At 51.2% G+C, this 11,601-nt stretch overlaps 1 protein-coding gene across 1 annotated transcript; it reads right to left on the bottom strand.

Moving 5' to 3' along the window:
* Nucleotides 1-1,331: 1,331 nt before the first annotated feature.
* RND1 (Rho family GTPase 1) lies at nucleotides 1,332-8,010 on the bottom strand. The gene is made up of 5 exons (XM_004778905.3): nucleotides 7,775-8,010; nucleotides 6,875-6,962; nucleotides 4,160-4,269; nucleotides 3,153-3,287; nucleotides 1,332-2,431 (listed from the first exon to the last, which is right to left on the bottom strand). The coding sequence occupies exons 1-5, from the start codon at nucleotides 7,892-7,894 to the stop codon at nucleotides 2,186-2,188; spliced, it is 699 nt and encodes a 232-aa protein (XP_004778962.1). The 5' UTR covers nucleotides 7,895-8,010; the 3' UTR covers nucleotides 1,332-2,185.
* Between the last annotated feature and the right edge of the window lie 3,591 nt (nucleotides 8,011-11,601).

Raw genomic sequence — 11,601 nt, 5'->3', positions numbered from 1 at the left:
GCAGAAGCTTTAACCCACTGAGCTACCCAGGTGCCCCTGGTAGTTCTTTCATACACGCGTCTTTGGAGATGGGAGTTTGGAGTTTGGCCCATAAGTAGAATCTCCTGTTTAGGTACAGCACAGCTAACAATATAGAGCCCATGGGAGTATAGTTAACATTGAGACCCAGTCGGAATCCTGACTCCATTACTTACTAGCAGTACGATCTTGTGCAAGTTATACAGCATCTCTGACTTTTCTCTTTCCTCTTTTATAAAATAGGAGTATTTCTTGCCTCACAGACTGTTATAACAGTTTTTTTTTTAAGTGCATATTCTGGAATCCAGCTGCTGGATTTGTATCTGGGTTCTATTACTTTCTAACCGTGTGACCTTGGACATATTAACTTCTCTGAACTTCAGTTTCCTTATCAGTTAAAGGAGGTAGATAGTACACCTTAGGGTTAGCACAGAATTAAGTAACAGAAAGAACTCGTAAGTGCCCTTGACACATAATAAACATTTAACAAATTAACAAATATTAGCTATTATCATTTATAAAGTTAAGTGTGATAATCCAGGTAAAGCTCTCAGCAGTGCTGGGCACGTAGTAGGAGCGCAATATATAGTAACTATTTCCAGTGCACTGTGAAACTTGGAAAAAAGAGCTGTAAGCAACTGAAAGGAAGGGATGTTAAGGCTCCTGAGCTGCCATCAACAGGCAATGGAACCGGGAGGTCAAGAAAGCAAAAGACGTTACCTCTCCTTCAACTCGTAGGAAACTGGAACCATAGGAACTGCCCCTGAACCATGGCTTCAGTCCGTCCCATGTTCTGCAGGGGTTGGAATTTCAGTGACTTGGATCGTCTACTGAGGATTTCACCAAAGCTTGTCTCTCTCCTCTAGATTCTCTAAGGCAGTGTTTCTCAACCAGGCCTGATATTGCCCCCAGAGGATATTTAACAGTATCTGGAGACATTGTGATGGGGGGGGGGGCGGTTCAGGGGGTTGCTACTGACATCTAGCAGGTGGAGACCAGGGATGATGCTAAACATCCTCCAATGCACAAGACAGGCCCCAGCATCAAAGGCATGACCTAGGCTAAAATGTCATTCGTTCCAAGGTTGAGAAACCCCACCTGGGGCTAAAGAGCTCTTTACTGGCTTATTGGACGTGGGCAGGGTTTGGGTGAGACAGCGAGGAGGAGGAAAGGGAAACCCTTGTTGGAGATGCCGGAGAACAGTAGAGGCGGCCACTCTGCGACCCACAGAAAGGGCCCCAGGATAGCTTCTTCCTTGTGAGCAAAGAAAAAACAAGGAGAACGGAGAAAGAAACGAAGAAAACAGAGCCAACTGCTTTGTATGTGTTGTATTTTTCATTAATAAATAGGTTTTTCTTCTTTAAACACGGAACATAGAACAGATTGAAACACTCCCCCCTCCCCCCAATTCCAAAGACAAGAGTCTATAAAACAAATGCCAGCTGTACTGCCCTAAGGGCAGAAGAAGTCTGGTGACCCCCACCCAGCCCTGCCCCCTGCAGCACCACCACCCCCACACTGCAAGAGAAGGGGGTCTGGGGCTTCTCCCTTGGATCCTGGGGACTTAGGTGAGAAGCATATGAATGTATGATGTCACCTCTCCATGAGGCATGGGCTATGCAAAGATGAGGTTTCCTTCTCATTGGCTCTGACCAGCTCCTGCCCTTCTGGTTTTCAGTTATGAAGCACCAGGGCTCAGCTCCCAAGGGAGCCACCTCTTGGCTTCCCCACTCCACTCCTGTGCGGCTTCCTCAGAGGGGAAGGGAAGGGCTCGGGGACCCCTCCCGTCCCCTGGCCCACATGGAAGCGCTGTGTGGAAGAGGCATGATGCTGAAGGTGAGGCTCCTAGAGGCCCCCAAGCCCATGAGGCCAGCATGCCCCCCACACCCCCACACCTTTCCTTCCTCTGGAGCGGGGGGGACACTGGGGCAGCCACCCCCACCACAACCTAGTGCCTGGCTTGGGGTGTGATGGTTCTTTCTGTGTCAGGTCCTCAAGCCGGGCCTGGCTCTTTCCTTGTCCTGTTCCTGACTCCTTCCAAGCCCTCACCGTGGCCATCTGAAAAACGCATGTCCAGTGTCCTAAATTGTCCCATCCTCCCTCTCCCCCGTGCCTCTGCAACCCAAGGGAGGAAGTGGGAGGTTGCCTCCCTTCTCCAACCCCCACTTCACATAATGGAACAGCTTTTGGCCTTTTCCTTCTTGAAGGTAGACGAGATGAGTTCGGAACGACTGGGGAGGTGAAGCAGTCGCTTGGAGAGGCTTCGGACAGGGCTCTTTGGGGGCACCGGGCTGGGCTTGTTCAGACACACCATGGACGCCGTCCGGAAGATGCTGTGGATACTCTTTTCTGAGGTGAAAGCTGAGCCTTCCAGGTAGATTTCTGCACCCAGCTGTTTGGCTATTGCACAGCCCTGTGGAGGGGGTGAGGTCATCAAGGCTGTTGTCCCAGATGGCTCCGAGACACTGCCTTCTGTCTTAATGGTACTCCCCCAGGCTCCTCCTGATGAGACAAGGGCCAATCTCCCACCACCACCCTCTGCTGATGATTTTCTGAAGGGGAAGCCTAAGTGCACCTCACTATCACCTGTAACGCTTCTAGAACAATCCTGATGCCAGACCAAGTAAATCAGAATTTCTGTGGGTAGGCATTCATATTTTTAAGAGCTCCCCAGATGACTCTTAACGGGAGCCACTGGTTTAAAAGAAATGAGCCTTACGCTCCCACGTGTGAAAGAAATTACACAGGAATTTCATGAGAAACGCAATTTCTGTATCTTTCTCCTAGAGTGACTTGATAGGTATGGACTCAGGAATTCTAACAAGCACATCTGGTGATTCTAAGGCAGGCAGTCAGCAAAAAACAATCTGAAAAAGACTAGTGCACACAGGAATGGCTCATCGGCCAACCTATGGAATGAATCGGGGTTAAAGAGTTGCCTACCACCTCTAGCAAGATGACTGGTCTGCTGTTTAGAGATGGCTCCCCAGAACACCAGTTCTCCCTTGCCAAAGTAAGAGCTTGAGCAAGGGCCACATTTCATTCAAGTCCTTTGTCTGTAGCCTTCGGCACCCCATCCCACCCCAACACGTGCATGTGTACATGTACATGCGCACACACACACACACACACACCTGCTCATAGGAGATAGGTGCCTGTTTCTGGTGGGACAGCTCCATCAGTGTGCTCAGGTCTGTTCGCAGGTCTGTCTTGCAGCCAATAAGCAAAACACGGGTGCTAGGACAATAATCTAAGATTTCCGTTCTCCACTGAAGAGCCATGTGAGAGGGGAGGTGGGGAGGGAAGAAGGAAGAACAGTCAGTGGCTGACAGCTACCTGGAGAAGCCCAGCAGGCAACAGCAGACAAGCCATCCAGCATATCACCAGCCCAGCCCTCCCTAAGTCACAGACCATCACCAATGTACTAATTACATCATCTTCCCGCCGGTGAGGACTCTGGGGCCACAGGAGTGCTGACCCCAAGAGCCTGCCCCTCATTCAACAGCCCAGTTCACCAAAGGAAGCAGGGGGGCAAAATCTCCTCCCACTCTCTACCAAGCATGTGTGGCGTAGCTCTGCTCCCTCCACTCAGTGAAAGGGCTTCACAGGTCCAGAAAGCCAGGAGCAACAGGGAGGAAGCCAACCAGTCTCTTCCCGAGGAAAGGAGATAGCAATCCCAAAGTCTTCTGGAAAACTACTTCCACAGGGTGGGAGATTCTTTGGGATGGGCAGACTTTGCCCCCCAGACCAGGCATTTCCTGCCTGCATGGCTTGCCCTGTCTTGGTGGACTTGGGATCAAAGGCAACAGAAGCTCCCTGCAAATACCCCCTATCTAAGCCTCAAACTCCGTCATGGAAAGGTTCTGACTCTCGATCCTTCACTTTCAGTGTCTTCAACACCACCCTCCCTTGCTGGGCCTCTGGCAGAGCAGTACGGGCTATGGCAAGGGCAGGGGGCAGAGAGGGAGGGAGTCTGGGTTCTAGCCGCAGAGCTGGAGCTAAGGGTACAGTCTCCAGCAAATCACTTCCTTCCCTGGCGTCAGTTTCTTCCTGCTACAGAAGGGGGACTGGACAGCAAGGTCCCCAAGATTCCTTTCTATTTTCCAGCTGAGCTGGAGGCTGCCCAGTTGCCCAGACTCACCTTCTTGAGTGCACTATCCACTGTCTCCGGGCGGCTGATATCAAAGCATAGTAACACCGCGTCCGAGTCACTATAGCAGAGTGGACGGACGTTGTCATAGTAGGGAGATCCTGGTATGTGGGAGAAAGAGCTGATGGTAAGCTGTGGCATTTGCCCTTCCTAAGCCCAATGAGCCCTAGGAATCCTGTTCTTGACCCCTAGGTTAGCTGGCTCCACCCACGTCCCCGGGGAATAGGCTGCAGCTTAAAATGTTGGGACCCAAACACCTGCCAGAAAGCAGTACAGAAATATCATCTTCCTTAGTCCTTAAAAAGGGAAAAGGGGAAACAAAAGCAGGGGCATAGACTATATTCTGGCCCTGTCTCCTACAGTGGGCTTAATTTCAGGTCTGCCAGTTTTATGAGTCCCAGAGGGGGATGCTCCCACCCCTGCAGAGACTATGCTTGGGTCAGGTGTCTTTTCTAGAGTCTGCCTGCTGCCCAACCTCTGCTCCCTGCTTCTGCTCCAGGGTCTCTCCAATGAAGAAACAAACCTGCCTGTTACATAACTGGCTGCCTGGCTTCTTTGCCATGGGGTCAGAACTCTAGGAGGCTGAAAGGGGAGGAGGAACAGCATGGATTCAGTGCCTTACTCTTTCCGCCTGTGAAAAACTGCAGCCCCTATCCCCCAAGATCTCAGAGAGGCAGTTTCAAAGAGAGCAGCACCCATAGCTAGGGATCTGGAGGCTCAAGGAAGGGTCCTTCACCGGCAGGGCAGAGGGCACTGCAGGCCCAGGTGGCCCAGCATGGGAGACCACTAGGGGCTCAGCCTGCCCCCAGCCCTGGGGAAGGAACAGTAGCAGATTTGGAACCCAGACAATCCGTGCTCAGAATAGCAAGCAGCCCCTCTCCCTGCACCGCAATCGCCATGGAAACTGGGGGGAATCCAAGCTGGGGTGGGGGTTTGGTTAAAAAAAAAAAAAAGAAAGAGAGAAAGAGTAAAGAGGAGTTGCAATAACTATCTGCTCCTTCAGCAATCCGCCCCCATCCCCTGTCTGAGGTGGGGTCTTAGCTCGCCAGCACTGAGCAAAGGGAGCACTGCAGCACTGGGGAAGGGGGAGGGGAGGGGAGGAGGCCTCCATTCTGGCTCCAGGCAATCCCCCTCCCCTAAGACCAGCAAGTGAATAACGGGAACAGGCTCGACCCTGGCCCCGATTTTGGGAAGCCCCATCCCACACACCGCCATCACTTCTTCCTTCCTTGTGGGCACCTAATTTGAAAGAAGGAGTTGGAGGATGACTGATAGGCTGCATCCCTTCTGAAATTGGGGGGTGGGGATGCGACACCAGGAACAGACACCACTTTGCTGACTTTCCATTATCTGGACTGGGATTCAAGGGCTGCATTCTGACGTGGGGGCGGGGCGGGGGCACTCTGGGGGCAGTGGTAGTAAAAAGAGATGAGCTGCAGTAAGATTCTGGGAAGACTCAGGAGGTGGGCAGGGTAGGGCAGCCGATACCCCATACATTCTGCAGCCGAGCTGCATTCCGGTCGGATCCAGCCAGCATAGCACAGTCCAGGATAACCAGAACCCTGCCTCCCAACCCCTGGAACTGCATCAGAGGAAGGCATACCAGGTGGAGGAATTTCTGTTTTGCTTTGTTTGGGGGAGGGGGGAAGCAAGGAGAAGGCTCATTTTCTGTTTATCTACCCCCCTACCCCCAATCTTTTCAGACCTCAAAAATTAGACATGGGAACAACAACAGCTCTTAGAGGAATAGGATGGCATATTTATTATATGTAACAGGAAACCCCTAGTGATTTACACAGATCCTCTTTGAACTCAGCCTGAATGTGCATTTTTGGAGGGTGGATTTTATTTTCTTTCTGTTACTCTGGGCTTTTAGTCCTTAATTATGACTCGGAGCCCAGTCTATTTAAAAAAGAACTGGGGTAAAAGAGATAATGGGAAGGGATCAAAATCAAAGCAATGGACAGCCGAACACTGAGGGCTTAGGGTTGAGAGGAAAAATACTGCTTTCTACATTCCAGAAAGACCCAGCATCTTCTACCTCAGCCCAGTACGGTAGGGTGGGGGTGGAGGGGGTGACTGTCACAGCCACCCCCCTCCCTGCACTATCTACAACGAGACTGTGCCCCACATTAAAGCCATCTCCCCCACCCTCCAAAACATCGATGATGCATCGCTTCATCCCTGAGCTGCAGCAGTATGACAAGTGGAACTGAGCTGCGGCAGGCGGACAGCAGTGGCCCAAGACGGAAAGCAGGAGAGAAAACTGAGTCAGGAGCAGTATTTCCCCAAAGCAGGCTTGTCTCCCAGCCTCAACCACCACTCCCTCCAGCAGCACGGACTCCTGTCTCTTATCTGGCTTGACTATGGGGCCGTAAAGGCGGAGGTGGGAGGACACGGAGGGCAGGGGCTGGAAATGGAGAAGCCCCGCCTGACTGCCCCCCAGTTATATTCATGGGTCCATTCACCTCACCATCCCAGCCCTCTGAAAGAAGGAGCTAGATCCAGAGAAGTGGCTTCTGGGGCTCATTCACTCTGCGCCTCTGGACATGCCAACCAAGGGAATCTTCAGGTCCCCTTCTGTCAGCTTCCCAGCCAGCATCATACACGGTCCTCCCCAGCAAAGAGGGAAATAGTTTCTTAAAGCCAGCAACTGTAACAGACCAGTGGGGGTGGGAAGGGGGCATCTGGGGCCAGCAGTCTTACCTGAGGTGTCCCAGAGACTGAGCTCCACCCTTTGTTCCTCTGTCTCCAAGCAGGCTGTGTAATTCTCAAACACGGTGGGCACATATGTCTGTGAAAAGAAAGGAGCTCGTCACACCCTGGGCTCCCCTACTTTCATAACCCTCTGTTTAGTGCTGGCTACACAGGAAGCCACTCATCCTATGAGATACTAAAGTGGCAGGAGATGAGGGGCAGGGGAAGGAAGGGGAGGGGAGGGGGTTACTTGTGGCAGGAGGGACACATGGGACAGGGAGGAGGGCAGTGTAGAGGCACAGGCACTTTGCTCCATGGGAAAAAGAAATCTGAATGACTTCCAATGGGGGACAAGCCCCCTCCTTTCAAAGCTCCCCCACCCCAATCCTAGATGGTCAGAGAGGCAAACATACAGATTTCTCTCCTCTCCAGACTTGTATGTCTCCGGATTTTAGAGCCCCAAGGAAATGCTAGCTCTTTATCTTCTCCCACAAGCCTGTCGGACCAGCAGGGCAGCAGAAGCCCGCCTGGAAATGGGCTCGCAGAACCTCTGAGGGGATGAGGAGACCGGCAGGTATTACGTCAAGAAGAAACCCCAGACTCTCAGATGCCTCCAGTTCCCTCTCCCGAGAGTAGACCCCGGGATAAAGGGAGGGAGGAGGGTATCTGATCGGGGCCTATGGGTGAAGAGGTGAGGAGGAGCCAGCGGGGCGGCAGAAGTGGAACAGGTCTCAGGGGAGGCTGAGGCAGGGCGGTCCTCCAGCCGGGCGGCTGAGGATGGGGCAGGGTGGCGTGCGGTAAGCTGGGGGACGGGGGAGCTAGGTCTCCCTCACCCCCGGCAGGTGGGAATCTAGCCACAGGAAGACGGGCAGGCAAGGAGAAAAGCTGGCCGGCGGGCGGGCCGCTCACCTCGGGATAGCAGTCCTTCGCTAACACCTGTAACATCGCCGTCTTCCCGCACTGCACGTCCCCCACCAGAACGAGCTTACATCTGGCCACGACTGGCTGGGGGGCCCGTCTCTCCTTCATGGCTGTAGCCTCCGCGGGACGTGGACTCAGAGTCAGAGAGGAGAGGGTTGCGCCAGGTGCGTCTTGGCACAAAAACCCAGCCGGGATGCTCGCCTCCCTCCAAATGAAAAGGAGGCTGGCACGGCCGCCTTATATGGCCCAGGTCGAGCCAATCACAAGAGGAGGCGGACTCTGTCAGGGCCAATCCCTGAGGTGGGATCCCCTCCGGCAGCCAATGGTAGGAGAATCTGAGTCAGTGCCCTTTTCCTCCCTTCCCTTTCTCTTAAAGCCGTATCTTTGCTTCCTCTGCAAGGGGATTCCCACACTGTTTGCATTTGTATTAGGAAGGGGGGAGGGGGACGAGAAGCAAAATTAATGGTCCTGAGTGCCCATCAATTAGTGTCAAAAGCAAACTGGCCCTGAAGGCAGAAAATGAGGTCAAGCTGGCTCTGTCCCAAGAGAAAAGCAGGATCTGCCTCAACTACAGACAGGTGGGAGCGGGGCTGGGGGGGTGGGACGGTGACCCCACAGATCTCTGACCTCTTTGTTCCGTCTAATACCCATCCAAACTACTTCTGGCTTTCTCTCCCAGAGACTCCTGCCGTACCCCTTTATCAGCTCCCGCTGTACCCCTTTCAACCCCAAGTCTGGAATCGCCTTCACCTAAATAGACCAACAGATAGGTAATAGATAGGTAGATGGATGGATAGATAGATAGATTAGATAGATCGATCTTCTTGCATCATCTAGGAAAAAACCCATACAGTTCCTGACCCAGAGATGGGCAGAGAGAAAGGAATGAGGGTGTCTGGCAACTGGGGATGACATAGAAGAGGAGAACAAAGCAAACAAAGTCCCTCTTGGGCCAGATCACTTCTCACCCCATGCCTCACCACCAAGCAGGAGGTGCTTAAGGGTGTTTGTTCTGCCGCCCAGGGTCCTCTTCCTGGATGAATCAGGCACAGGTCCAGTTCCAGGTTGATACCTACTCATGCCGACACACTCTGTGTGTCATCTGGTTAAAGTCCAGACTGGAAGACTGGGCCTGGGACTCTGGGATCAGTAGGCTGGAGGGCAACCCAAGGTTGAGAGGAGCTACATAACTGCCTACCAGCCCTGCCCCTCAGAGCCCTGGCATGTTAAGGAGCCTCTCCCCTAGTCAGAACTGTGGAATATACACAGCTTGAAAAGCCCACTGATTATTCAGGAACAAAAACAGTCTAAATAAGGCCTCTAGGAATTAGGAATTGGAGTAAAGCTGATCTTGGGCAAAAATGAGAGCACCCCAGAGTTTATCATTAGGTCCCTTCTCCTTTTCTAGCTTAGCACCTCTGGAGCTTGCTCTGGGTCTTGTCCCATTTGAGCTCTCTCTACCTTCATTGCTGTCCTACCCAGGCATACTTCCCCTGATGTAAAGGATGTTTAGGGATGCCTGGGTGGCCAGGTGGTTGAGCATCAGCCTCCAGCATAGGTCATGATCTCCAGGTCCTGGGATCAAACTTCACCTCAGGCATCCAGCTCAGCAGGTAGTTTGCTTCTCCCTCTCTCTCTCCCCCTGCTTATGCTCTCTCTCTCTCAAATGAGTAAATTTTTAAAATCTTTAAAAATTAAAATAAGAGGGCACCTGGGTGGCTCAGTGGGTTAAAGCCTCTGCCTTCAGATCAGGTCATAATCCCAGGGTCCTGGGATCGAGGCCCACATCGGGGTCAGCAGGGAGCCTGCTTCCTGCTCTTTCTCTGCCTGCCTCTCTGCCTACTTGTGATCTCTGTCTGTCAAATAAACAAATAAAAATCTTTTTAAAATAAATAAATAAATAAAATCTTTAAAAAAAAAATTAAAGTAAGAATAAAAATAAATAAATAGGGGCACCTGGGTGGCTCAGATGGTTAAGCATCTGCTTTTGGCTCAGGTCATGATCTCCATTTCCTGGGATAGAGGCCCAAGTCGGGCTCCCAGCTCAGCGAGCAGTCTGCTTCTCCCTCTCCCTCTGCCTCTCCTCCCTGATCATGCTTTCTCTCCCTTTCTCTCTCTCTCTCTCTCTCTGTCTCAGATGAATAAATAAAATCTTGAAAAATAAATCAATGAATAAATAAAGGGTGTTTATAAACGTTTCCCAGACCCAAAGGGACAGACCTCTAAGAGTGAGCTTTCTAATGCGCACTATAGACTGGAGAACGGAGGGTATCTTGAGAATACAGCCTAACCTTTGTGCCTCTTGTCAAATCCTGTGGCATCCAGTCCAAATTACTTGGTTGAGGGTTCTGGGACTAAGTGTCACATGGTCCTCTGCTCATCTCCTGAGACACCCCTTCCTAAGGGAACCTCAGAGTAGTAAGACTCATCCAGGGGCCACCATAGCCTCCACTCCCAGGCTCTCTGGAAGTTTTTCCCCCCACTTCATCTCCAATGCCTCATTCTCAGCCCTCAGATGATATTCTGGCTGTAGAGTTTGTCCTCTTCTTGCCCTTTTCCAGCAGGCTGACAGCAGCTCTGAACTGCCCATAAGTACACTTTGGGAGAGTTCCAGGAACAGCTGTAAGATTACAGACTGCCTCAACCTGGTGTCCTTTCCCTCAGCCTGACCTTTTCCTCCTCTTCTTCACCCTCAGTCTCATCTGGACTCAGTTCCGGAGCCCACATCCTCTTAACACTTAACTCGGTTAAGCCCCCATTGGACCCCAAACCCAAAGACTTTAGCCCTCTTTCTCCCCCATGTTCTCTACCAGCCTCCCCCCATACACCCTCTCCACCAGCCACTCTGAAGAAACATTCCATGGAAGTGAAATCTGTTCCCTGCCACCCAAACAGCTTCCTCTGGCTTCTAACAAGATTGCTATTCTGGAGCTCCTCTGAGACAGGAATTCTGGGAGGCTGTGCTAACACTGATTCCTGCCTGGGTGGCTGTGTCTCAGGGCAGGGCAGCAGGAAGCCTGAGCTATGAGACAAAGCAGCCCCCATCATGGCTGATTTGCAAGACAGTTAGTGGGTCACATGGTTATGAGTTGTGGTGGGAAAAGAGATGTGTATGTATGTCTGTGTGTGAGTTCAGAACAGCAGCGTGGCAACTTGAAGAGAGAACGGAGTCAAAGTTCAGCAGGTGTGGGTTTTAGACCCTGCTCTGCCCTTAACAAGCTGTTAGGATGTTTGCCTAAGTCACTTCCTTCTCTGGGCCCATACCTTGCATGTAAGTGAAGGGTTTGGGTTAGAGAATGGGGTTCTTAGCTTTCCTTTCTCTTCCTTCTCTCTCTCTTTCTTTCTTTCTTTCTTGTTAGACTCCCTTCCCTATGTTTGTTTAAACCTTTCCCAAGTCTCTTTATTTAAAAATCTATAAACAAAGTAATAAACTTACAAGGTGGCTCTTTACTATCAAGAAAGAGGTTATACTTGAAAACCTTATCCTAAAGTGGAAGAAGCCGGGCACAGAAGACCGCATATTGTCTGATTCCATTTGTGTGAAATATTCCGAGTAGATGGACTGAAGAAACAGCAGATAGGTGAGTGGCTGCCTGGGACTATCAGGATCAGGGGAATGGGAAGTGACTGCTACTGGATTCAAGGTGTCTTTGGCGGGGGAGATGAAAATCTAAATTTGATTAGGTGATGGGTGCACAATTCTATGAAAATACTAAAAACCACTGAATTGTACAGTTCAAATTGGCCAGTTATATGGTATGTAAATCATATCTTGATAAATCTGTTACTTTAAAAAATAAGGTTATAATCCCAAA

The sequence above is a fragment of the Mustela putorius genome, unplaced genomic scaffold (assembly GCF_011764305.1).
Source record: "Mustela putorius furo isolate JIRA1106 unplaced genomic scaffold, ASM1176430v1.1 tig00537227_pilon_pilon_pilon, whole genome shotgun sequence".
NCBI lineage: Eukaryota > Metazoa > Chordata > Mammalia > Carnivora > Mustelidae > Mustela > Mustela putorius.
Note: the sequence above shows the minus strand (reverse complement) of the source record. Positions and strands in the feature narration are given on the sequence as shown.

What these genes read in the sequence shown, in the direction of transcription:
- RND1 (XM_004778905.3), bottom strand. Translation starts at nt 7,894, where the DNA reads ATGAAGGAGAGACGGGCCCCCCAGCCAGTCGTGGCCAGATGTAAGCTC. An exon ending in CGAAGGACTGCTATCCCGAG is followed by an intron (nt 6,963 to 7,774) that starts GTGAGCGGCCCG and finishes TTCTTTTCACAG; the next exon opens with ACATATGTGCCCACCGTGTT. An exon ending in CACCTATCTCCTATGAGCAG is followed by an intron (nt 2,432 to 3,152) that starts GTGTGTGTGTGT and finishes CCCCCTCCACAG; the next exon opens with GGCTGTGCAATAGCCAAACA.